The 26054-nt window shown below is 43.3% G+C and overlaps 2 protein-coding genes across 3 annotated transcripts in view; one reads left to right on the top strand and one right to left on the bottom strand.

The window, feature by feature from the left end:
- Positions 1-1457: 1457 nt before the first annotated feature.
- prg4b (proteoglycan 4b) lies at positions 1458-14933 on the top strand. The gene is made up of 13 exons (XM_047374296.1): positions 1458-1476; positions 1568-1646; positions 1942-2058; positions 5295-5417; positions 6440-6499; positions 6588-6833; positions 7929-8474; positions 10266-10352; positions 11360-11496; positions 12048-12204; positions 12299-12403; positions 13187-13315; positions 14286-14933. The coding sequence occupies exons 2-13, from the start codon at positions 1580-1582 to the stop codon at positions 14393-14395; spliced, it is 1884 nt and encodes a 627-aa protein (XP_047230252.1). The 5' UTR covers positions 1458-1476; positions 1568-1579; the 3' UTR covers positions 14396-14933.
- Positions 14934-16354: 1421 nt separating this feature from the next.
- Positions 16355-26054, bottom strand: part of tprb (translocated promoter region b, nuclear basket protein) — a 39911-nt gene continuing 30211 nt past the window's right edge. Inside the window, exons 45-50 of one of the 2 annotated variants that reach the window (XM_047374295.1) lie at positions 24973-25058; positions 24673-24782; positions 24389-24487; positions 24117-24264; positions 16704-16825; positions 16355-16624 (exon numbers count right to left, since the gene is read on the bottom strand). In XM_047374295.1, the coding sequence (XP_047230251.1) occupies positions 16461-16624; positions 16704-16825; positions 24117-24264; positions 24389-24487; positions 24673-24782; positions 24973-25058 (729 nt within the window). In that variant the 3' untranslated portion in view covers positions 16355-16460. Of the gene's footprint in view, positions 16625-16703; positions 16826-24116; positions 24265-24388; positions 24488-24672; positions 24783-24972; positions 25062-26054 lie in introns of both variants that reach the window. The other variant, XM_047374294.1, reaches the window with a different exon arrangement.

The following is a 26054-nucleotide window of genomic DNA, read 5'->3' as shown; positions in this document are numbered from 1 at the left end:
TGAGTTGCAGCTGAGGTAGAGAAAGGCAGAGCAGCTGAAGGAGGGAGAGTAATTAACCAGATGCGGAGCTAAGCAGAAATGCACAAAGAAACCCAGGGAAATATCTAACAAAAATCTAACAGGAAATAACTGTAGATGCGGAAAGAACACTTAAGCACAAAAGAATGAACTAATACAGAAAACACCCAACAATAACGAGCACAACGGAAAGAACTGAATAAGACGAGACCTAATGAACATAAAAAGCAAGAAAACGGTCATAATACATACACAAAAGAAAACACACATTGGAACACAGTATATTCATGTGTTAGAATGGACCAGTCAAAGTCCAGACCTAAATTAAGAATATGGCAAGATGTGGACATTGATGTTCACATATTCTCTCTATGCAGTCAAAGTCTCTCCATGCAATCTGACTGAGTCTTGACAATTTTGCAAAAAGGAATGGGTGAAACTGGCAGGCTGTAACTGCAGATAAAGGTGGCTCTATATTTGTAATGACTCGGGACTAAATGTAAATGTACTTTATTTGTCAAAACAATTTAAAACCATGTATCATTTCCATTACACTTCATAATCATGCACTATTCTGTGTTGGTTTATGAGATAAAATCTATGATAAAAGGATTAAAGTTTGTAGCTGTAAGTCAAAGGTTTAAAAGTTTAAATGGCATAAATACTTTTGCAAGGTGGTCTCTGGCTGTTAGTTTACAAAGTGCTGTGGGGTCAATGCCTGATAACAGTTAACTCATTCGTATTTGTCCTTCTCCTGTGTTACCATTGCATGCTTATGCCTAACTTACCCTTTTGCACCATCAAAAACTGGAAAACAATAAATCTGTCAGTGGCTACTTTCTAAACATAAACAAAATGACATTTTGGTTTATTTACCAGCATTTTATGTAAATACCAGAGTAGATCACCAACCTAGATCATATATGTTGTGTAGCTAAAGGCAAAATTTCAATACTGGTTGGAAAAAATAAATTAAACTGCTAATAAATAAATTTTAAATAAAGTTAATTAAATAAATTAAGTGCTAAAGTTTTCTTCAAAAAGTTTCCAAAGAGGATCCGAATATGTAAGAAATATACATTGAAAAAAATGTCAAAGAACAGAACAAATAAAGTTGTTACTAATTTATTTGACGGTCTCTAACCTCAAAGGTCTGGAAGGATGTAAAAGTTCCCTGTTCTCTGACAGAACAACAAGCCCCAGCCTCTGTTTTTCCCTCTGCTTGGAAGTCTGTGAAGTCAGCAGTCTGTCTGGCACTGAAGTGTGTTGATGTGCTTCCAAGTGTTTGTGGTAAATCCTAATGTCTGGACTTCAGAATCCTCCTTACACCCTGTGAGATCATCGTTCTTTTAATTAGAATGGATCCAACAATTACCAGGAACTCAGGCTTTTTTTCTCTTTGTCGGTTCTATAAAAGGAGTCCAGGTCACAGACTCTGCAGATAGGAGCTCAGGAAAGGTGAGTTTACACTGTGTTTGCAGTAGTTTGTCTTTTCTAAAAATGACAACAAACAGGCTGTTTAATTTTTATGTCGTATTCTTTATTTCAGATTTTCTGCATAATGTCTTCCAAAATCCTTTGTGTTGTCACTTTGCTGGCTTGTGCTTTGAAATTTAGTTCAACTCAGGGTGAGTATAGTTTCTATAATTTGCATGTTTCATTTAAAACTCTTAATGACATGTTTTTTTAAATATTAGTCCACACAAAAACATAGTAATGATTAAAATATTTTTTGGGAATCTGTTAAATTTTGGCTTGTACTCATCAATGTTTGCTTGGTTAATGATTATTAACCGGAGGGAGAACCTGTGTCTACTTCAGAAATCAATTTCTGGCAGCCTCATGCAGCCTGGGCCCCAAAGAGGCTCAGGTCAACAGAACCTTATTTCTGACAGTTTTTCCTGTTTGCATTCATTCCTACAGCGAGCTGCAGAGGCCGATGTGGTGCTGAGTACTACAGGGGCAACATGTGTCAGTGTGACTATAACTGCCTGTCCTATGAAGAGTGCTGCAGAGACTTTGAATCTCAGTGCACCACAAGTAAGATCGCTTTTCAGAAACACACACACACACACACACAGACACATATATATATATATCTATATACCTATATAGATATATCTATATAGGTATAGATATATCTATATATAGATATATCTATAGTGCCTTGCGAAAGTACTCGGCCCCCTTGAACTTTTCGACCTCTTGCCACATTTCAGGCTTCAAACATAAAGATATAAAATTCAAATTTTTTGTGAAGAATCAACAACAAGTGGGACACAATCGTGAAGAAGAATGAAATTTATTGCATGTGTCAAACTTTTTTAACAAATAAAAAACTGAAAAGTCTGGCGTGCAATATTATTCGGCCCCCTTGCGTTAATACTTTGTAGCGCCACCCTTTGCTGCAATTACAGCTGCAAGTCTCTTGGGGTTTGTCTCTATCAGTTTTGCACATCGAGAGACTGAAATTCTTGCTCATTCTTCCTTGTAAAACAGCTGGAGCTCAGTGAGGTTGGATGGAGAGCGTTCGTGAACAGCAGTCTTCAGCTCTTTCCACAGATTCTCGATTGGATTCAGGTCTGGACTTTGACTTGGCCATTCCAACACCTGGATACGTTTATTTGTGAACCATTTCATTGTAGATTTGGCTTCATGTTTTGGATCATTGTCTTGTTGGAAGATAAATTTCCGTCCCAGTCTCAGTTCTCTTGCAGACTCCAACAGGTTTTCTTCCATAATGGTCCTGTTTTTCGCCCCATCCATCTCCCCATCAATTTTGACCATCTTCCCAGTCCCTGCTAACGAAAAGCAGGCCCAAACCATGATGCTGCCACCACCATGTTTGACAGTGGGGATGGTGTGTTCAGGGTGATGAGCTGTGTTGCTTTTACGCCAAACATATCGTTTTGCATTGTGGCCAAATAGTTCGATTTTGGTTTCATCTGACCAGAGCACCTTCTTCCACATGTTTGGTGTGTCTCTCAGGTGGCTTGTGGCAAACTTTAAACAACACTTTTTATGGATATCTTTGAGAAATGGTTTTCTTCTTGCCACTCTTCCATAAAGGCCAGATTTGTGCAGTGTACGACTGATTGTTGTCCTATGGACAGACTCTCCCACCTCAGCTGTAGATCTCTGCAGTTCATCCAGAGTGATCATGGGCCTCTTGGCTGCATCTCTGATCAATCTTCTCCTTGTTCGAGATGAGAGTTTAGAGGGACGGCCGGGTCTTGGTAGATTTGTAGTGGTCTGATACTCCTTCCATTTCAATATGATTGCTTGCACAGTGCTCCTTGGGATGTTTAAAGCTTGGGAAATCTTTTTGTATCCAAATCCGGCTTTAAACTTCTCCACAACAGTATCTCGGACCTGCCTGGTGTGTTCCTTGGTCTTCATGATGCTCTCTGCACTTTGAACAGAACCCTGAGACTATCACAGAGCAGGTCCATTTATAGGGAGGCTTGATTACACACAGGTGGATTCTATTTCAGAATCAGAATCAGCTTTATTGCCAAGTTCGTGCATACAAACAAGGAAGTTGCCTCCGGTACACTTTGCTCTTTTGTTCTGTTTTTGCATTACAGAATATACAAATTTACAATTTACAATTTACAATGTACAATATACACATATCTAATAAAAAAGGTGCATTTGCAACATCTGTATGCTGTTGTTTTGTACTCTATTTAATGTTCGACAGAGAAACAGCCTGGGGGAAGAAACTGTCTCTGTGGCGGCTGGTTTTAGTGAACAGTGCTCTGTAGCGGCGGCCTGAAGGTAAAACTCTGAACAGTTTATGTTCAGAGTGTGTGGGGTCTGCAGAGATTTTTGCAGCTCTTTTCTTGACCCTAGACCTGTATAAGTCCTGGATGGAGGGAAGGTCAGCCCTGATTATTCTCTCTGCATTCCTGATTATTCGTTGCAGTCTGGACCTGTCCTGTTTTGTGGATGAGCCAATCCACACTGAGATGGATGAAGACAGGACAGACTGAATGATGGCAGTGTAGAAGATGACCAGCAGCTCCTGTAGAAGGTTGAACTTCTTGAGTTGCCTCAGGAAGTTCAGTCTCTGCTGGGCCTTCCTTCGAACAGTGTCTATGTGTGAAGACCATCTCAGGTCCTCAGAGATGGTGGTTCCTAAGAACCTGAAGTGGTCCACGGCCGATACAGTGTTGTTGAGGATGGCGAGGGGGGTGTATATGGGTGGTGTTCTCCGAAAGTCCACCACCATTTCCACAGTCTTGAGTGGGTTCAGTTCAAGGTAGTTCTGACCGCACCAGTGTATCAGCCAATCCACCTGCTGTCTGTATGCAGACTCATCACCGTCCTGGATCAGTCCAATGACAGTGGTGTCGTCTGCAAACTTAAGGAGTTTCACGGACGAGTCCGATGAGGTGCAGTCCTTTGTGTACAGAGAGAAGAGGAGTGGGGATAGAACATACCCCTGGGGGGCACCAGTACTTATTTATCATCATCAGTCATTTGGGACAAGCCAGGGAGAGTTACGGTGTGGAGAAGCCCCAAATAAGCGTACCACCCAGACTGTTGCATGCCCAGAGTGAAGCATGGGGGTGGATCAGTGATGGTTTGGGCTGCCATATCATGGCATTCCCTTGGCCCAATATTTGTGCTAGATGGGCGCGTCACTGCCAAGGACTACCGAACCATTCTTGAGGACCATATGCATCCAATGGTTCAAACATTGTATCCCGAAGGCGGTGCCGTGTATCAGGATGACAATGCACCAATACACACAGCAAGACTGGTGAAAGATTGGTTTGATGAACATGAAAGTGAAGTTGAACATCTCCCATGACCTGCACAGTCACCAGATCTAAATATTATTGAGCCACTTTGGTGTGTTTTGGGGGCGCGAGTCAGGAAACGTTTTCCTCCACCAGTATCACGTAGTGACCTGGCCACTATCCTGCAAGAAGAATGGCTTAAAATCCCTCTGACCACTGTGCAGGACTTGTATATGTCATTCCTAAGACGAATTGACGCTGTTTTGGCCACAAAAGGAGGCCCTACACCATACTAATAAATTATTGTGGTCTAAAACCAGGTTTCAGTTTCATTGTCCAACCCCTATATATTACTTCCAGCAGGATAACGCACCATGTCATGAATTTTATGCTGTGCTCTAAAACAGGATTAGGGAATACCTAAATACTGAGATTATTATATAAAGTTTTAAATTGTACATCTATAAAAAAAATTGATTTGTCCAGATCTGTTGTGTTTTAAGCTTCCGATTTTTATCTGTGCAACAGAAAACTCCTGCAAGGGCCGTTGTGGGGAAACCCACAAGAGAGGTCGGCTGTGCAGCTGCGACTCTGACTGCTTGAGGTTCAAGCAGTGTTGTCCAGATTACAAGGCCCACTGTGATGAGGATGGTAAGCCTTAAACAACACATACAGCAGTGATGTTTGCGTTTTTTCTGCACGTGAAATGCTTCATATTTCCTTAACAGAATACCCAGCACAAAACTCAGAGGCTGGCAATTTAAAATGTGTCCTATGCACATGATAAATGAATTCAGTTTTAATTGAATCCAACTGCACCAGCATCATGCACAAACGCATGCACAGCAGCATCATGAAATGCATGCAGATAATCTGCAGAAATCAGTGGAGCAGCAACAGGGCCAATGAAGAGTAGTTCATGTGATAGTGTACATGGTAACAATCCCAAAGGTATATTTTTTTGCCAAAAGGTTTGCTATATTTTCAGCCGTTTAGGCTTTAAGGCAAATTTTTTTCCAAAGGAAATTCCAGCTAACAGTAACATTTGAATGTTCTCACAGAATCAACTCTGACGGAGGACCCTTCAGTCAGTGAAGGAAACAATGCAGGAGACTATTTTCTTTATTTCTGCATCGATTGTACACTTTGTTTGTTCTCCTAATGCAGCCCTAAAAGCCACAGTTTTAGATGTCCAAAATAATGTCAGGAGCTGAACTTGGTGGATTTTATACAGTTTCCATGTAAATGAGAGCAGGAAAATGTGTGCATACAGTTGATTGAAGCTCTGCCATTGGGACTCACTTTCAAAGTCCAAGTCCCAACAAGCCAAGAGTGCTGGCCTCAGGAGCCAACTGAAACACAAAGAAGCAGAGTTTGTTTTGAGTGGGCCATGTTGAAAAGAGCTGGACTCAGATTCAGTTACATAAAAGGAAACCACAAAATGAAGCTAAAAAACAATTACATAATATCTTATTGCCTTTTTATTTTATAGTATAAAGAAGTCAGTAATTCCGTCTTGTGCTTGGAAATTAAAAATCAACTCTGTCAGGACTATGATCAAATATATGTTTGCATTAACACTATATAAATAAACTGAATTTAATTGAATTAACAATGACATTTACAAGTATTTGCTTAGTTTTTTTCCCTAATGTTGTCCTATTTATCTACAGATAACAACTTATTTACTCCAGACAGCCCAGCACCATACCCACTGAATGATCTTAGTGATGGTGAGCAGAGACATTAATGGATGAAGAGTTTAGCAAACAGCTTTTCCAGACATGACAGGAATAATAAATGTAAACCTCTCTGTGGCAGATGTATTTGCCGAGATCTTGCCGGGTGATGACTTTCCCACAAATGGAGTGGGGGATCCGGAGGCGTCTCCAGGCCCAGAGACCAGCAGTGGTGTTGAACCAACTCCAGCTGAACCCCAGGATAAAATCCCGGCAGAACCAACTGTGGTTACAGATGATCCGGAGTTCAGCACAGAGAGAGCTCTTTCTCTGACAGAGGCAACTCCTGCCGGTGTCGTTTTTAATACAATGACAACAGCAAGCACAGGTATGTGATGTTCAATGTTCAGTCTTCTTGTATGAGTTATACGGCATTAGCAAACCTGTAACAATGTGGAAAAATCCAGGGACATTGGAAGACAACCAGGCCCACAGCATCACAGAACCTACACTGTACTACATTAGACATTATCCATCCTTTGTTTCACACCAGACCCACTTATAGTGTTTGTAGCTAGAAAGTTTGTAGCTAGAAAGTCCAATCTCAACCAGACTCAACCACAATTCAGTCCAAGCAGTTTTTAGGTAATTCTGACACATTTACTTTTGTGATGGTTAGACAGCAAAAAGCTGTTTCCTGGCACAACGCCCAAACAATAGATCAACATGTAGATAGCGACTAATAGTTGTCAGGGAGAGTTGGTGATCCCAGGAATGTTTTTTACTTCCCTTACCTAATTGTCACTGTCTTTGGTGTTGGTAGGATAAATCTGGTTTCTCATCCAGCTTTGTTGGTCTCCGTTTCAGTTGCTTTAAACATATCAATTATTGTTCTGACTGTAGACAAGTGTAGGTGAGTGGCTTTGCTCTTGCAGCCATTTTCAGCATTGTACAGCTCAATGCCCTTCTTGAATTACATGTTCTTATGTCTTTCCCATTCTGAGAAGTGGCTGACAGAAATAGATGTCAGTGTCACATCATATGTATGCCCCAGGGAAATATAAGTCATTGGTTGCAATTTAAAAAATCCTAGCCTGTCTGATCCACTTGAAAAAGTAAAGAGTAAAGGTAAAAAATGTTCCGATTGCAATTTCTAGGAATTGTCAGGGTTGCAGATTAAGCTCCTTTGATAAAAGATACATTTATTTTAGGACTTTTTACACAATAATTATAGAGGATGCTGAATATTTTTATTTTTATTTTAGAATATTGTTCCTTATGTAATCTTTATGGGTGTAACTCTATTAAGATGTGATCTTCCTTTCTGGCTGTCTTTGCATAACAATTTCTTTGAAATCTGATGTTTCTTTACTTTCACTGTAATCTGACAGGGAGCTATTATTTCCTGATACTGTTTCTACTGCAGGTCATTAATTGTAACTTGTAAATCTAAGAATTTGTTATCGCTGTTTTCCACCTCCAGATACCCAAGATCTGACAAGAGACCCAGATCAAGGAGCGATTATCCCTGAACTGACAACTGCGCCTGACCCCGACGTCCGTGAGCCTTCTTCGTCCTCAGCATCACAAAATGAACCTACAGCTTCATCCGGTCCTACAGAGTCAGGGAAGGAGATTGTCCCTTCAGACAAGCTGGAAGAGCCGGAAAACCCTCAGCTCACCACAACTCCTGCTTCATCAACGTTGGCTTCAGTAATACCCCCAGAGGAAACCACTTCAAGCCCAAACATAGAGAGCAACCCAGGAAGCACCAGCTTCCAGGAAGCAGACATTAAAGATCCAACCCCCACTCTCACCCCAGCTGGAGTTGGGTTCCCCTCATCCACAGCTGCAGACCCAGACAAGACCACTGACAGAGTTAAAGCAGATGTAACGACTACGGATCTTCGCACATCTGAACCCGACCCCAAACCTGACCCGTCCAAACTATTACCCACCTCTAAACCTGATACCAAACCTCTGGACCCACAAACCCAGATCACAGACAACCTGAAAGATTACCAAGGAGGTAATGACACGTTATCCCCAATAAGGGCATATTTTTGTGAATTCTGTTGCAGAGATGAACGTTTCCAATTTGTGTTAAATATTCATGGCTTGCAGCATGTTTTATAAGCTCAGTTGTTTTTATTATTCCTTTAGGGAAGGGGCTCTCAAACTTGTATTTATTAATGGTGAAAAGCTTTCCAAACTGACCTGGCCTTATGGAAAAAAATAATTGCCCCCAACCTAATAACTGGTTGTACCACCCTTTGCAGCAGGAGTCCATCAAACATTTTTAATAAATGGCAAGTACATCACTGTTGAGGAAAACTTTACCCACTTTTCTTTGCACAATTGTTTCCGAGCAGAATGTCCATTTTGGACAACTCAATCAGTTTTACGCCTAGATTTTGACTAGGCACCTCCAAAACCTTAATTTTAAGGTTTTTGAACCATTCAACAGTAGACTTGCTGGTAGGCTTCAGATCATTGTCCTGGTGCATAATCAAATCGTGCTTGGGCTTCACGTCACAAACTGAACAGAACTCATGGTTCCATCGATTACAGCAAGTCATCTGTGTCCTGAAGGAGCAAGCTGCCCATAACCATCAGTCTACATCAACTATATTTAAACATAGACATGTTCTGTTTCTGAAATGCTGTTCATGTAACGCAGGTTTTAACAAGAGGTGCACCGTCCAACAAGTTCCAGTTTTGTCTCATCAGTCCACAAAATATTTCCCAAAAGTCTTAGGAATCATCAAGACGCCGAGCTTTAGATGTTGTTCTCGGTTCTTTTGTGACCAACTGGATGAGCCATCGATGCTGTACTCTCTGAGTAATATTGGTAGGCTGGCGACTCCTAGGAAGGTTCACCTCTGTTTTCTCCATTTAAGGCTCTCACTGTGGTTCACTGGACTCCAAAAACCTTAGAAATGACTGTAACCCTTTCCAGACTGAAAGATGTCAAGGACTTTATTTCTTGTCTTTTGCTGAATTTCTTTAGATTGAAGGAAGAAGTTTTGCTACCGAGATCTTTTAACTTACTTCATGTGGTCAGTCAGGTTCTGTTTAGGTGATTTACTGATTCTACGGGTCAGACAGTAAACAGACCTGGGTGAGGCTGCAGAAATTGAACTCATGATTAATGGAAAAAAAAAAAATTAATCACTGTTAATTTTTGATTTAACAAGGGGACCAATTGTTTTTTGACAAAGGGCCAGGTTGGATTTAAATAGATTTTCACTTTTTTTTTTTTTGCAGCATCAGCAGTAAAGGCCTTTTTTTCAAAGTAGGCTGCCAGGAAGTGGAGTGGAGAGAGGGGGAAGACACACCCTAAAGAAATCATTTTTGAAACTGCTTTTATTGCTAACAATAGTTAGCCTTGTGACTGTAAATATCAATTAGCAAATCCCACTGGTTTCCAGACTTGGAACATGGTGTAATAATGTGTGCGATCTCATTCCCAGTTTTGAGATTTGACTTCAGACGTTGGGTAAACATGGCATTAGTAGACACTGTCTCTTGCTTCTGATTCACCACTTCATTTTGGATTGGAAAGTCTTAATGTTCTCCACAGCACCTCTTTTAAAAGATTTGGACGAACTACAGATCGTGCTTGAACGACATCTTTTTGGACACTGGTGCTACTCAATGGTTTAATCATTTAAATTTACCTCGGAAATGAATACCACTAATGGCAGTTTTATTGCATAGGATAATTTCACAAAGACTTTGCATTTACAAAAATGTGAAATCAATAGTAATTTATATGCAATTTCATGATAATTTCAAGAAGAAAACATTTTCTTTACAGATGACAGTGATGACACAAACCTGTGCAGTGGGCGACCTATCAGTGGACTCACCACACTCAGGAATGGCACAATGGTGGTTTTCAGAGGTCAGTGTCCGAAAACTGGTATCAACTCTGTTCGCAATGACCCGCAATCCTCTGTAATTAGAAGAAGGAGACTTTTCCTTCACTCCTTTTATGAAAAACCTGCTGCTACATGTTGTCAAAAATCTGAATATTGCAGAGCTTTCAATGTAATACATACGCTTGTTTACATCAATTACCACCATATCTTTTCAAAGCAATTTACATGTCAAACAGGTCCTATTAATATCCAGTTATTTAGATTTCAATTTGGTCCAAATTAATTTAAATCAATCCAATTTAAATCCAGCTACATATATTGCTCAATTTGGACCATTTATAACAAAACACAGAAACAATTCAGTGGAATAAAATTTTAATTTTACACGTTTGATCCCTGAGCAAACATGTGGCAACAGTGGAAAGAAACAACTGCCTTTTAGCATAAACAACTCTCCACTGGAATAAGGCTGAGTATGTCTGGCTGGAGTCTGACAAGACAGAAAAAACAGAAGCATTGAGCAGTCTGCCAGTTGCTGCACTTTATACGTTTTCCCTTTTCGAAGCCAGGTCTTAATCAAAGTATACTATTCTTCTGAACAATGCCTGGAATAACCCATTTTTGTCAGGGTTTTAGAGAAACATGCCCAAAATGTGCTGAGGTCATCAGCGCCGCCTGATTAACAACTGTTTCTTCACAGAATGAATAACCTCAGTAACTGAACTCCAGTCTGTTATTATTTTGAACATGCCACTTTGAATCAGTTATTGAGTTACACTGACTCAGAGGCATGTATATAATAAATGTTGGTTCTGTTGGTTTTGTGACACTACTACAACTCCTAGTAAATTATTTGCAATGTTATATGATTTCTACAGAAAACAGTGATTGATCTGGTTAGTCCAGTTGGACTGCTGTTATTTTTGAACACAACTGTACACAGTACAAAAAGCAGCCCATTGCATGCAAGGATTAACAAACAGTATTTGTTGAACTTGCATGGAAGACTTATATACCATCTTTATTACAGGTCATTACTTCTGGGTTCTGGATAGAAACTTGGTGCCAGGTCCACCCAAAGGAATTACAGAAGTGTGGGGTGTACCCTCACCCATTGACACAGTGTTCACTCGCTGCAACTGCCAGGATAAAACCTACATTTTTAAGGTAAGCTACCTTTCAGTGCCCTGCAAAAACATTCATAACGCTTCAGCTTTGTCACTATTCTGACATGTTAAAACCACAAACGTCCATCTATGTTGTTGGATTTCACGTTGTAGACCAAAAAAAAACTACTGATGTGGAAAAAAAAGCTTTTGTTTTACAAATAACTATGAAAAATACATACATTTGGGTTCATTCAACTTTATTCTAATAGTGGTTAATAGAGAGTATTAAGTGGGCTGGTACCTATCTCTAGCAGCCCAGACAAAGTCCAGATGACAAGACTTAAAAATCTTTTAAACTTTTAGATGCTCTCTTTCCAATCTGACTAAGACTTACAGCTGTAATTGCAGTGAAATCTGGTTCTACAAAGTATTGACTTAAAGAAGCTAAATGTGAGTCCTGCTTTTCAGGTTTTTCATTTTATTTACAAAAACAAAATGAAAACCATTCAAATTTTCACTTCCACTTAACAATTATGCACTCAGAATTCCCCAGCTAGTCTCCGATGAAGCACCCTACAACACTGCCTTGTTTGTTGTGCACATTTGCAGGGAGGCAAATACTGGAGGTTCGAAAATGATGCTCTGGACTCGGGGTATCCGAAAGTCATTAAAACGGGCTTTGATGGGCTGCAGGGCCATATCACAGCTGCCCTGTCGGTGCCTCAGTACCTCAACAGGAAAGAGTCTGTCTACTTCTTCAAGAGAGGTATTGAGATTATTCTTAAGCATTTGAAAGTCATCAAAAATCTGGTCTTATAATCTTTTTCCGTTTGATTTTTACAAAATCAAACTGTTTACAGGCGGAACAGTTCAGAAATATTCATACCAGTTTGGCACCAGTCCAACATGTGGAAGAAAACCTCTTCCCCTTTATACCGTTCATGCTCGAATGGTCCGACAAGCAGGTATGGCACAAATTAAGGCTTTAAACTGAGAAAATATTTCAAATTTAATAGGAACAGAGGTGATTCTTGCTCTTGATTTTTGTTCAAACATTAGTGACTAGTTTAAAGGCCTAGTGCTTTTGAAGGTCATCAGAAATAATGATCAATTATAGGAACATTTTATCTGAGGAGAAAATACCCAAGTACACAAGAGATGCTTTTTTTTTTTTAGTCTTGCTGGGCTGCATTAATTTGTACTTTTGCTTGGCAACAGGAAGGCCCTGGAGTTTAATATTGGTTGGGGTCTGTTTGTGTGGCATTTACATGGGTTCACTTCTTACACACATTAATGCGCATGCATTGGCCACTCTAAATATTACTAAGGGATGTCCATGTGATGGACTTGCCACAACCCTGCAAGAACTAAGTGACTCAGAGTGTCTATGTTTATCCTTCAGCTGTAACGTATTCTACAAAATTCAGCCAAATTTTTCAACCAGCACAGCAGGGAAGACAAAGATTCACATCAATACTTGCTTGGTTGCATTTCTGTTCTTAATGGGGGAACATAAATAACTGGGAATTGTTTCAGCCTGACGTGTTGTGAAAAATGTTTCCCATCATTTCTCTCAGACTCACAGAGATTCGCCCACACTACAGCACATAGGATGCAACAACGTTTAGTTATCAGTGTCACAAGCGGCTCTAAGAATCCTTCATTTACAATACTAACAAGTCGGATCCAAAGCAAAAAAACTTCAGTTCAAGTCTCTCTGCTGAATCAATTCTCTACCCCCCTTCCAGTTTCTGTTTTGGAACCAGCAATTAACATCCGGAGATCCTGGAGAGGCTTTCCCTCCACCGTAACAGCAGCCGTGTCCGTGCCCACCAACACAGTCCCAGAGGGGTACAAATACGTTGTCTTCTCGAGATGTAAGTCAGGAATACAGTATTTCATACCTCTTCAACTGTTTCACATTTCACTAGGCTACCACAACATCAATGCTTTTTATTCTGATTGTATGTGATAGACCAACACAAAGGAGTAAATGACGGAAGTAGAAGCCTCTTTTAATTACCCCTAAATACAATAAAGTGCAACCAAATGCCTTAAAACAAAAAATCACTTAAAATACGGTGTGGAAGAAAACTAACATCATCCTCACAGTGACACATGGTGGTGGCAGCATCATGCTCTGGGGATGCAATCCCAGCAGGGACAGGGAAGCTGGATGGAGCTAAATGAAGGGACAATCCTGGAAGCTGTGGCTACCAGGGGATTGGTTTAGATGAAAGCACATTGATGTGTTAGAACAGCCCAGTCAAAGTCCAGATCCAAATCCAATTGAGAATTTGTCCCCAGACATGAAAATCGATGTTCACATGTTCGCCATCCAGACTGATAGAGCTTACGCTATTTTGCAAAGAAGAATGGGCAAAATTCTGCATCTAGATGTGAAAAGCATCCTTTTGCATTCACATCTATGCATGGCATTTTGTGGTCCATCACAAAATCCTAATGAAACAACGAAGTTTGTAGCTAAAGCATCACAAAATCTTAACAGCTGTAAATGTTTAAACCAATGTTGGCTTAAAAACCTTAAATTGAGTGTCATTGCCATATTCAGCACTAAAGGCCCTTAAGCTCTCATTTGACTGTAAAGTTAACATACTGAAAGGAATAGTTTTACCTTACTTTTGAATATCTACTGTCAAACCCTTGGATATGGGCAGAACTTTCATTCAGAACTTGAATATGTTTAAGCATATTTAAAATGGTAGAAAAAACAAAGCCAACACAGACAATAACAGCTCTTAGAATCATCCAACAGCATGAAAAACATACACTGAAATGCCTCCGTTTGCAGAATATGTTGACCGACCCACACTTAATGTTTTGCAGCGACGGCCTACAATGTGAGGATGCACAATGAGCTCCCCGTCGTCGCACCACCGAGAGCAAATGTGTCACCGAAAACCGACAACTTCTTCAGATGCCCGAAGAAATCCTAACTGAAAAAAAAAAAAAAAACATCGACTAATTTTCCAGTTTTATTTTCTGCTTAAAAGACACAGCATCAACATGGATTTAAAAAAAACAAAAACATGTCCTAACATTCAAATAAACAATCTAAGCAAGAAAAATGAACAAATGCAAGAGGAAGTCCTCATCAGCATAGCAGAACACAGATCTGAAAGTTGTTTGTGAAGGAATGGTGGGAGTCTTCAGATGGGAGTCCTCTGATTAGTGCTTCATCTCACAAATCGTCTCCCGGGAATACCGCGGGAAGGGAAGGCTTGACCTGTGGAAGACAAAAGAAAAATGTTTCAGGTACAACTTCAGTGATGTAGATTCTGTACAGTTACTAAGCATCAGTCAGTGTTATGACTCACTGTATATCATTTACTGACAGTTTTTGTCATTAGAAGGCCACATTTTATTAAATACACTGCTTTGTGCATAAATAACATGAGTGAACATTAATTGGGATTGCTTTAAGAATAATTTGATTTTTTTCAAGACAATAAAGACTAAATGTTGTGGAAAAAAGTGTGGAAGACATTTTCTTACTGTAAACTGTTCAAAACTAAAATACTACTTATATTATTTTATCTTCTTTGATTCACCCTGTAAGGATTATGATTATTGTTTAATTAATATTTATCAAGAATTATAATTTAAAATCATAATTTGAGGAAAAAAATGTTTAAATTTCTTAACCAATAATCATTACTTACGAATAGAAATCAGAGATATCCTCTGGTGTTGTGATTATGGGCTCAAAGCTCTTTAATAATTACAAATTATTAACCAAAACCACCAACTGTCACTGTTTATTCAACCACTTCACTGAAGGTGGGGGAACTTCGACCTTGTTTTGACAGATAAATCACTCTTGCATGAAATAAACACAAACGCTTCTCTTAATTATATATATGAACATTTATTTAAGCCAAATAATCCTGATATACCATTATTCTGGTCCAAAAACCTTCACCTAACTAACAAGCACTATTCTACACAAAGGGAATAAAAATGACTACCTAACAATAATAATAAAAGAAAAATATACATGCGCATTTAGTGACAATGAGGCATATGGATAAAATGTGTAATTTGGGTTAAATGGAAAGAGAAATCCTCATGTTGTTGATGTCTCGATCGCAGCGACCAGCTGATAAAACGGTGGGGCCACGCCCCTTTAGCCACGACCAGCTGATCGCCCCAAATCTTGACAAAGGGTCATAAAACTCTGAGGCGGGAACTCAGTGGAAAATCTCCAGCAATAAAACTGGAGCAAAGAGTGATCGGACGAGGCCCAGACAGCAGTTGCTTTGAATGAAAACTTTTAAATGTCCAACTTCTAACTCCTGGCTGATTTGAGATCAGCCGGACAAAACATGAACCATGTACAATTCAGCAGCGCTTGCACAGCAAATCAAAACACAGCTCAGCATAACATAATTCAATCAGTATTGCATGCAACAAGTTAATACCTGAGATTAACTACTGGTGATCCTACATCACCATAACTGCCTCATCCTGCCCAGACCTCTAAATGCACCTATCTGGTTTCATATGAAAAGAACGAAATTACTTTGAAGTTGATTTCTGCTCTCCACCGGTTGAAGAGGGATCAGGTCTGAAGAAAAAGGAGGAGGGGGGGGATCATGCGTCCGTGATCAAATTAAAGAAAAAAAACTGTAATTTCTCATCCGTCCAGGAGGGGAAAAGATGAACCATTAGTGGACTGCATTACACAAGGAGGAAAACTCATCTCCTTGGAATTAGAACCTCTGTGGGTTTCCACCTGCGCATGGTGTCAGCGTGGTCTTCGATCGGTGAATAAATCCTCTGATCTTCTCGTGTCAGACAGATTTCCAGCTTTCAAGCTCTTCTGGGAATGGCCTTGTGGAGCAAAAGTTCGCCTGCGAGCTTTTGTCTGTCCAGATATGTTCCTCCGTTGCGCTGTCCTGGAAGACAGGCGGGAAATGGCCACGAAACTCTCCATCTCAGCCGGTTTATGCTCTCAGTTCGGTTGAGCTGCGTGTGTCAAAATGCTGAATGGCCATTAAACTAGTGTTTTAAATGGGTTCTTAAGAACCACTGACCATTATAACGAGCAAAAACTTTATATTTATTACCTCCTCTCTTCATCCGACCTCCACGGCTGTCTTGCCAGCGCAGCAGTTGTCTGGTGGGTCCAAGACGAGAGGGTTTAGGTGCTGCGCTGCTCGTATCTGCAGAGATGGGACATTTGCAGTCACATCTGGTACCACAAGCAGCCGTCAGGGTGGAGTTTCAAGACTAAAGGTTTACCTGCAGAGCTGGAGGAAGGTTCCTGGCTGGTGGAGGGAAGGCTAGATTTGTCAGAAGGCTGGCTAGGCTCCTCCGTGTCTCCCTGTGACACCACATGATCCACAGATGCTTCAGCACTGGGCCTAGAAAAAATATATGTAGGATCATACCTGGAAATCATCTACAAATGGTCACAAACTTTGACTTTACGTTGCACCAAGATGTAGGAGTTCCTTTTTCCCAGATTCAATCAGGAACCCTGAAGGGTACTTACATAGGCCCAACTGTCTTTTAAAGATAATTAAATACAACAGTGGCAGAAACTAACTCCTAATTCATAAAAGGTGTTGTTGTAAATTAACTGGTTTAGCATTCAGATCATGCTGTTTGAAACAAAGCATTGTAAATTAGTTACAAATTCCCTCTGAACAAAGGACAAGACATCATCTCAGGGCAGAAAGATTTGTAGAGCATTTTGAGCTGAACTTCGGAAGAACTTCAGCAAATTGAAAGAGAATGAACAAGGAGAGAGTCTAGGATAAAAGCATAACAGTTATGGACCTACAACAGGAAGGCCTAGATGTAACCAAGAAAGGAGAAATCATTCCGGGTCATTTGGCAGCATTCAGTTCTGTTCTGTAGCAGTTCAAAGATTTTTTTTTACTATAAAATGTTTCCAGACTTAAATTTCTAGATTATTTCCACATTTGTTGCATAAAATTCTGAAAAACATTATGTTTGAACCGTCCTGATGAGCAACAAAGTCTTTATTTGGTTGGTTCCAAAAATAGTGAAACAGCATAATGTTGAACCTGGCTTTAAAACTGTACAGTGTGGTGTAGGGCCACTGCTTTGTTAGCATCTGGACCCACTTAGATCAGCTCTATTTCAAAACCAATAACTCTTGGACTTGGTCAAATGAGGAATGAAGTGTCCTAAATGAGTGGTTCTCAACCCTGGTCCTCATGGCCCACTGACCTTCATGTTTTAGATGTGTCTGTGCTCTAGCTCATCCGATTCAAATGACTGGACTACTCAGCAGAAGCCTGTTAATCACCCACCCATTCATCAGCTCAGGGATGAAGCAGCCAGGAAATACCGAAAACATGCACCAGAGTGGATCCTGAGGACCAGGACTGAGAACCACCGCTCTAAGTACTAATATAAAGATTCTTTAAAGCACAGTTTGTTGGTTTTAGTCCCAATTGAAGGATCACAGGTCCAATTCAACTTGAATTTAAAGTTGTCTCGGGACAAAATAAATAATAAAATGGCCCTTTAATAGATTTTTGAAGAAGTTAACATTCACCAAGTCAAACATTGTGGTGTTGTAGTTTGTTCACAGTGCAAATACAATAATACCCATGGAGTGACTGAATGAAGACAGGAAAAAAAAAGGTGATGGAAGAAGCAATTCATAAAGGAGCAAACAAATTCAAGATCTCAGCAAAAGTCATTTTAGACATACTATGGAGAAACTGCACATTTTAAGGTCTTTCATGTAGGTTATTAAATTCAGGACTTTAAAACGCTTTAGGATCCTGTGGAAACACTGAGGAAAAAAACTTTAGGTTAAGGATTTAACCCCGGTTCTCTGAAACATGAGTGAGGTATCTCACTATGGGACACGCCTCCAGCGCCTGTCCCCCAGAAGCTCTATTACATTACGCCAGTCTTGACTGGCAGGCGGAAGTGACGTCCGCTCCCATGGGAGGACTTCCTCCCAGTATAAAAGCCAACGTCTCGTAGGTGATCTTCAGTTTAATAAGCACACCTCTTCCTCGCTCCCTGCAAGGAGGGTGATCTGGTGAGATACCTCACTCATGTTTCAGAGAACCGGGGTTAAATCCTTAACCTAAAGTTCTCTTTCAACATTCGTTTCGGTATCTCACTATGGGATATTTCTGCTCCCGTATTGCCAGATAAACTCACTCGAAGACCAACAGATTGCATCTTGCATTCATGGCAATGTGGAACCCACACCCAGAACCGTGTGAGCCAGTGTGGGCCTGGTGACATCCAGTTTATAGAACCTAGAGAAGGTGTGAGGGGTCGCCCAGTTGGCAGCCTCACATATTTCCTCCACAGGTATACCCTGGAACAATGCCCAGGATGAGGCCACACCACGAGTGGAATGAGCCCACAGACCTGCAGGGGGTGCAAGGCCTCTGCTCTCATAAGCCATAATAATAGCCCCCACTACCCAATGCGAAAGACGTTGCTTTGTGAGAGGCTTTCCTTTATGTGGTGAAGCCCACGACACAAACAGCTGCTCTGATTTACGAAAATCTGCTGTTTTTTTCACATATAACCGCAGAGCTCGTACTGGGCAGAGCGTATGCAGTCGTTCATGCTCCTGAGAGGAGAATGGTGGTGGGTAGAAAGCCATTAATTCAAGGGCACGGCATGGCAGAGCCGTAGCAACCTTAGGTATAAAGGCAGGATTAGGTTTCAGTAAAACCCTTGATTCACCCAGAAACTGCATGCAGGACGGGTTAACTGAGAGCGCTTGAATGTCACTCACACGCTTAGCAGAAACCAGGGCAATCAATAAGACCGTTTTAAAGGAAAGCACTTTGAGCTCAACCTGCTGCAACGGTTCGAACGGTGCACGTGACAACGCATCGAGTACCATAGGTAAATCCCATGAAGGAGTGAGGCTCCTCGACACTGGACGGAGCCGTCGTGCACCTTTCATGAATTGACACACCAGGGGGTGCTGCCCCACTGTTTTGTCACCAAAGCCAACGTGACAGGCTGAAATAGCAGCCAGGTACACCTTCACAGTGGAAAAAGCCAAGCCTTTATCCAACAGTGCCTGCAGAAAAGTTAAAACGTCCGACACAGGGCTTTGCATTACGCTCACCATAGGTTTTGCGCACCAACCCACGAATGCCTGCCATTTACCCTCATACACGTTACGCGTGGAAATGGCCCTTGCATTTTGAATTGTGTCAATAACGCTCTGGGGAAGCCCACTGGCAGCCAGATTTAACCCCTCACAGGCCAGGCCCACAGGGCCATGCGCTCTGGATGCGGATGAAATATTTCTCCGCGTGCCTGCGTCAGGAGATCTCTGCGGAGGGGAAGCCGCCATGGCTCGCCGTGTAGCATCTGAAAAATCTCCGCTAGCCAATGTTTCCCTGGCCAGCGGGGAGCTATCAGAATGAGTGAGTGTTTCCCCTCTCGCACCCTGGCGAGAGTAGGAATGATCAGTTCCAGCGGGGGAAAGGCGTACAGTAGGGCCGGCGGCCATTTGTGCGCTAGAGCATCCAGCCCAAGCGGAGCTTGTTGCTCTGTCAGTGAGAAAAACATCGGACACTGAGCATTTTCCCCTGATGCGAAGAGGTCGACCTCCGCTCGGCCGTACCTCTTCCATATCTGGGTCATCACCTCGCTGTGGAGTTTCCACTCTTTGTAGCGGGGATTGCCCCTTGACAGCAGATCCTCGCCTCTGATCATTACCCCTGGCACGTGAGTCGCTCTTAGCGACAGCAAGTGTGAGCTGGTCCAGATTATCAGTCTGTATGCCAGCTCGTGTAAATTACGTGTCTGTTGATGTAAGCAACCACTGTTGTGTTGTCCGTTCTGACCAAAACATGGTGCCCTTTGATAAAGGGCAGAAAGTGTCTCAGTGCCAGCATCACGGCCAGGAGTTCCAGACAATTTATGTGAGCTGTCTGTGTTTGTGGACTCCAAACGCCGTTTACCATCATCCCCTCGTGAGTGGCTCCCCAGCCTGTCAGCGAGGCGTCTGTGGTAATTACCTTCCTCGTCAGGATGGTTCCCATGGTAACGCCGGTGTTGAGAAAACCGGGACGCTTCCACGGGCTCAGCGCGCATGCACATATGAGAGAAACCAGGACGCTGCGGTGAGCATGGCGTGTGGGGCTCAAGCTGAGTGACGCCACCCACCTTTGAAACGGGTGCATGTGTAGACGGCCGAGTGTGATGACCGCCAACGCAGACGCCATCAAACCGAGCAGTCTGAGGCATAACCTGAATTTCACCTGTGTGCCTCTGCGAAAAAGTGCCAGACAAGCCTGAAAGGCTTTTACTCGTTCCGCTGAGAGGCGCGCTCTGAACTCGACTGAATTCAGGGACAGGCCAATGAAGGTGATTGTTTGTAGTGGGGTTAAAATGCTCTTTTCCCAGTTTATTGTGAATCCCAGAGCTGTCAGATGTAAAGTAAGCATCTCGGCATGCGTCATGAGCTCCTCTAAAGACTGAGCTGCAATCAGCCAATCGTCTATATACGTCGCCAGACGCATCCCCCTTTCCCTCAGAGGCGCGATGGCTGCCTCGGTGCATTTCACGAACACACGTGGGCTCAGTGAGAGGCCAAAAGGAAGTACCAGGTACTCGTATATCTCTCCCTGAAACGCAAATCTGAGGTATTTTCTGTGAGGGGGGTATATCGGGATATGGAAATATGCGTCTTTCAAGTCTATGGAGACAAACTAGTCTCCTTGACGCGCAAACTTTATCAGAGCTGCGTGTGTTAGCATCCTGAACGAATACCATCTCAGATATGTGTTCAGATCCCGCAGATCCAATATCGGTCGCAGACCCCCGCCCCTTTTCGGCACGAGAAAGTATCTGGAGTAAAACCCGTCTCTGCTTTGCTCCTGCGGTACCAGCCGGACAACTCTTTTGTGCTGCAGGGAAATTATTTCCTCTTGCAGGACGCGAGCTGACTCTCCCCGGGCGTATGACTGTACTATGCTCTTGAAACGGGGTGGGGCTGTCACAAATTGGAGCCTGTATCCCTTGGATACAGTCTTTATCACCCAATCTGATGCTCCACACGCTCGCCACAGCTGAGTCTTGTTTGCCAGTGGACCTAAAGGTGCTTCCGTGTAAACACTGCGCAACACCGGCTGAGGGATCTGCTGTTCCGCTACAACTGCTAGCTGCGCTCGTCCCAGGTCTGCTTCTTCCACAGAAAAAACAGCCTGCTGTGTTAGAGGTAGGGTGAGAGCTCCCCCTTGAGGCCTCATGTGCAGCTGTGGCAGGGGTGGAGCGGGAGCTCCAGCCTGCCGCTGTGCCAAAGCTGGAGCGAGAGCTCCCCCTCGTGGCCTCATGTGCAGCTGCACGGCCATGTCCTGTCCTTGTGTTATTTTTAACATATTTTTTATGTTTTTTTGTTGTGGCTGCGCCCTCGGCTCCAGGCCTGGATGCGGGCCAGAAAACAACTTTATTGAACATGTTGTGAAGGGGGAAGGTCGTGTTTTTAGACACTGGCATGTGTTTGTGCACTGGTGTGTGCTTTCTGGCCACAGCTGCGGCTCCACTGAGCTCTCGGTGGCTTTGATCCTCCTCCGCTTCGATCGGCTCTGAACGGTGAGCTCCAACGTCGGCTCTGCAGGCCGTTTGAGTTGCCTTGAACGTGGCGTTCTGAACTCGAACTGGGACAGGACGTGTCCTGGTAGGGGGGGTGCAGGTGTCTGGCAGATCCTGCTCTCCCACCCCGAAGATGGCTCCCTAGGTAGCGCGCCTCTTTTTCTTTGCGCTCACAGTAGCGGAAGGGGTCGCTTGGTTCCCCGGCGTTGTCGGGGGAGCGAATGGCTTCCTTCCCCAAGAACCTTTGAGCTCGGTTTGTTTCCCACGGTCCGCTGACTGCGGCTGGCGTTTGGGGATGCGGTAGGCCGGTCGAGCCGCCGCTTGAGCGAACGGCACACGGGGTGCAGGAGGGGGAGGAGGCGGAGCTTTCCTGGGTAGACACAGCTTTAGCGCTTCACCTTCCCTCTTCTTTTCCTCACAGCGTTTTTGCATGGCTGCCACAGTGGGTCCGAATAAGCTCTTCGGGTCCACGGGGGTGTCGAGGAGCTGGTTCTTTTCCCTCTGAGACAGGCTAGAGAGGTTCAGCCATCTAGCTCTCTCCTGAGTGACCATCAGGGCCATGGCTCTCCCGGATGCTTGGACAGCACTTCTGTGGAGACGCAGGCATAGATCTGTCACCACGCACAACTCGTCCCACAAATCGGCCATCGGTGTGCCAGTCATCTGCTCCTGTAATTCCGCTTGGTAAGCGAGGAGAAGAGACGAAGCGTTTAAGGCTTTAACAGATGCAGCCACCACCTTGTAGCTTTTCTCATTCAGAGTGGACTGAAAAGAGTCAGCTTTGAAGGGAAGGGTGGGTCCTGCCGCTGTCATGGCTGACTTCTGCGATGGGTGCAGGTGAGATGCCAGCAGAGGTTCTACGGGAGGCAGATGTGAAAAGCCGCCGGCCTCCATGCCCGTCCAGTCCAGCGCCGACCCTCCCAGGGCGGGGTTCTTGGCGGTGAGAGGATTGCTCCAAGACCGGGTCGCTTCCTCGAGGCACTCGGGAAAGACCGGCAACAGCTGTCTGCTGGAAGATTTGGCTCTTGGAAGCTGCTTCCCCTCATACCGAGATGTGGTAGTTTCGGTGAGGGTTTCCGGCCACTCGATGCCCAGCTTCTTTGCTGCCCTTCTGCAGACATCATGCAGGTCCGTTGCCGTCGGGTTTGGGGAACCGCAGCGGCTGGTGTCATCCGTCGCCGAGGGTTTTGCCACCGACTGGATGGCATAAGGCCCGCAGTCCAGCTCGTCGTCGTCAGACCCGAGACTGATGGACTCCATTTCAGATTCAGACTCGGCATTAGCAAGAGTACTGAAACCTGGAAGTGTGGCCTCGTCTTCCTCTGGGTCAGTCAGTGGCGCGACAGCGTTGAGCTGATCACCCCAACTGGCTCCAGCCAAAGTGGGCTCTCTCTCATCCGTACCAGGAAGCTCCGGTGGCGGGGGATTGGCTACCCCCATCATAGGATCAACCTCCGACAGGCTAGCTTGGCGTGCTAGCCTGCGCCGACGAGACTTGAGTGAGAGCCGTGCACAGTGCTCGCAGCTCGCCGGTGACGCCAACGCGTCCTGGGCATGTTGTAGCCCCAGACACGAAGCGCAGACAGAGTGGGTATCTGCCCCAGCTATGAGATTACCACATGTGCAGGTTCTAGATGGTGGTTTGACTCTGTTCATGGTGAGAACGAGTGCAAGTTACACAACTTCTTAAGCTCCGTTAAGGTTGCAGCTAGTTTGGTGACCAGTTGCAGCGCTGCTGTTTGGCGACAGACCAGCGTTGAAAGGGACTCAGAACAGTCGAGCACAGTTATTGAGAAGCGCTCGGCGACCGAGTTGTTAGCTCGCTCTGTGAACAGTTAAGCTAGCTCAAGTTACTGTAATGACCGTCTGAGAGGTGCTTCTGGGAGCGAGAAGAGGTGTTAGACTGAAGATCACCTACGTGACGTCGACTTTTATACTGGGAGGAAGTCCTCCCATGGGAGCGGACGTCACTTCCGCCTGCCAGTCAAGACTGGCGTAATGTAATAGAGCTTCTGGGGGACAGGCGCTGGAGGCGTGTCCCATAGTGAGATACCGAAACGAATGTTGAAAGAGACCTTGAGTGATAATTACCTTTCAGTGTCTGGTTCCAGGAAAATCTCTTCCCCAGCCCCGGCAATTCCTGGCAGGACAAAGCCGGGTGTTGATGTGCTCACCATGGGGACTGATTGCAAGGCGTGGTCTGTTGTGTCAGACTGTGCAGCCTCTGAGAACACGGTTACTGGAGATAAAAGAAAACATAATCGTACCTTTACACACTGGTTAAACTCTACAATCTAAATTTTCACCAAGTTCCCAGCTTTAGCAAACGAATCTCTTCATATCAGACTGACAGAGACAGAAACCTGGTGCTGCAGCTTGCAGTGGAGTGGTGGGAACACTGCGTCCACCTGACTCCTCGTCATGAGTAGCCAAGAACAGAGGACTTTCATACATCCCAAGGCCTGGAGAAAAGAATCGTTTTGCAATTAAAGAAACAAATAATGTCACCACTTCCCTCTATTTTTTATTGCTTTGTTGCATTAAACCCCATTTCTTTTTTTCTTTACTATTTTCATGTTTACTTTCAGAGTTGCATGTGTGGTGCTGGCAAAAACAGATGTAGTTTTTTAAATGAGTGATGGATCACCTCCTTGTGAGGCAAGCTGTCCAAGGTCAGAGTGTGAGGAGGAGCTGGTTTGAGGCACATCTTCTGAAAGGCCAAACCTGAAGCGGGGGACTCCAGCAACCTGGGGAGAACTAGCAAAACAAACAAAACAAACCCAAGGTGAAGCAACATGGCAAACTAAAGCAGTGTGAATGAAAACCCATCAGATTCCCCTTTAATCTGTTATGCATCTTGATTATTTCACTTAAAAAAATTGCGCGGGGCATGAAAAAAACCAAGTGTGGTGAGGAGATGCATATTTGAAAGTTTTTTGAGACTTACTGGATGGCCTGTTCAAAACCTTCAGAACGAGGAGGCACCAGAGTAGGAGTGCTGGGAACCATCCTGTCATCTTCCTCAAAGAAATGCTGCTGCAGAGCGAGGGGAGAGCACACAATTTAACACCGACAATCGCACAAATACCACAAAATTTATGATTATAATTAAAAAGCAAAAGAAAAAAATTGGCCTGTTCTGGTCACCAGAATTAGATTAGAAATGTCTGGATGGAAACTCTAAAATCCTATCTTTTTTTGATCAGTGAAAGTACCATTCATATGTGCTATCAGACCATGGCAACAACTACACTCTTCGAAGCAGACGTTGACACTGAATGAAGATGACTCTCCACTGGCTATTAACAGAATCAGTCAGTTACTTAAAATAAAGTCCAGGAAAGCAAAAAAATTAAAAAAAAAAAAAAAAGAAAAAAAAGAAACTGTGGTTCATGGCGGCTGCGAGAGAGCGAGAGGGAGCAAGACTTACGGCCTTAGTGTGGTAGAGAACATGCTGGGTTTAGAAATTTTGGCTGCTTTTTAGAAATCTCAGAACTAAAGTAAGGATTCATATTACCTAGGTAAAATACACAGAGTGCCATTTTAATAATGCTGGCCCCTGTAATCTCACTGATAGCTAATACACTGCCTGGCCAAAAAAAAAATAAAGTCACCACCTGGATTTCACAAAACAAATATATACGAGCCTCCCATTGGATAATTACTGCATGGGCGATTATGTTTCAGCTGGCACAAAGTTATTTAACCGGTACAATGAGTTGCTTCTCATTTCTTAAACAACCATGTCGAAAGACACATCCTGTGGTCGTGGAAAACATGTCAGTCCTTTTCAGAAAGGTCAAATCATCAATGGATCAAGCAGAGAAAACATCTAAGGAGATTGCAGAAACTACCAAAATTGGGTTAAGAACGCATTATTACAAACTGGAAGGATAGTGGGGACCCATCATCTTCGAGGAAGAAATGTGGCCGGAAAAAACCCCTGAATGATCGTGATCGGCGGTCACTTAAACGTTTGGTGAAATAAAATCAAAGAAAAACAACAGTAGAACTGCGGGCTATGTTTAA

The sequence above is a fragment of the Girardinichthys multiradiatus genome, chromosome 9, assembly GCF_021462225.1.
Source record: "Girardinichthys multiradiatus isolate DD_20200921_A chromosome 9, DD_fGirMul_XY1, whole genome shotgun sequence".
Lineage (NCBI taxonomy): Eukaryota > Metazoa > Chordata > Actinopteri > Cyprinodontiformes > Goodeidae > Girardinichthys > Girardinichthys multiradiatus.
This window is presented reverse-complemented; position numbering and strand designations above follow the sequence as displayed.

Coding starts and splice junctions, on each gene's coding strand:
- prg4b (XM_047374296.1), top strand. CDS start 1,580: ATGTCTTCCAAAATCCTTTGTGTTGTCACTTTGCTGGCTTGTGCTTTG. Junction 1,647..1,941: donor GAAATTTAGTTCAACTCAGG/GTGAGTATAGTT, acceptor TCATTCCTACAG/CGAGCTGCAGAGGCCGATGT. Junction 11,497..12,047: donor ATAAAACCTACATTTTTAAG/GTAAGCTACCTT, acceptor GCACATTTGCAG/GGAGGCAAATACTGGAGGTT.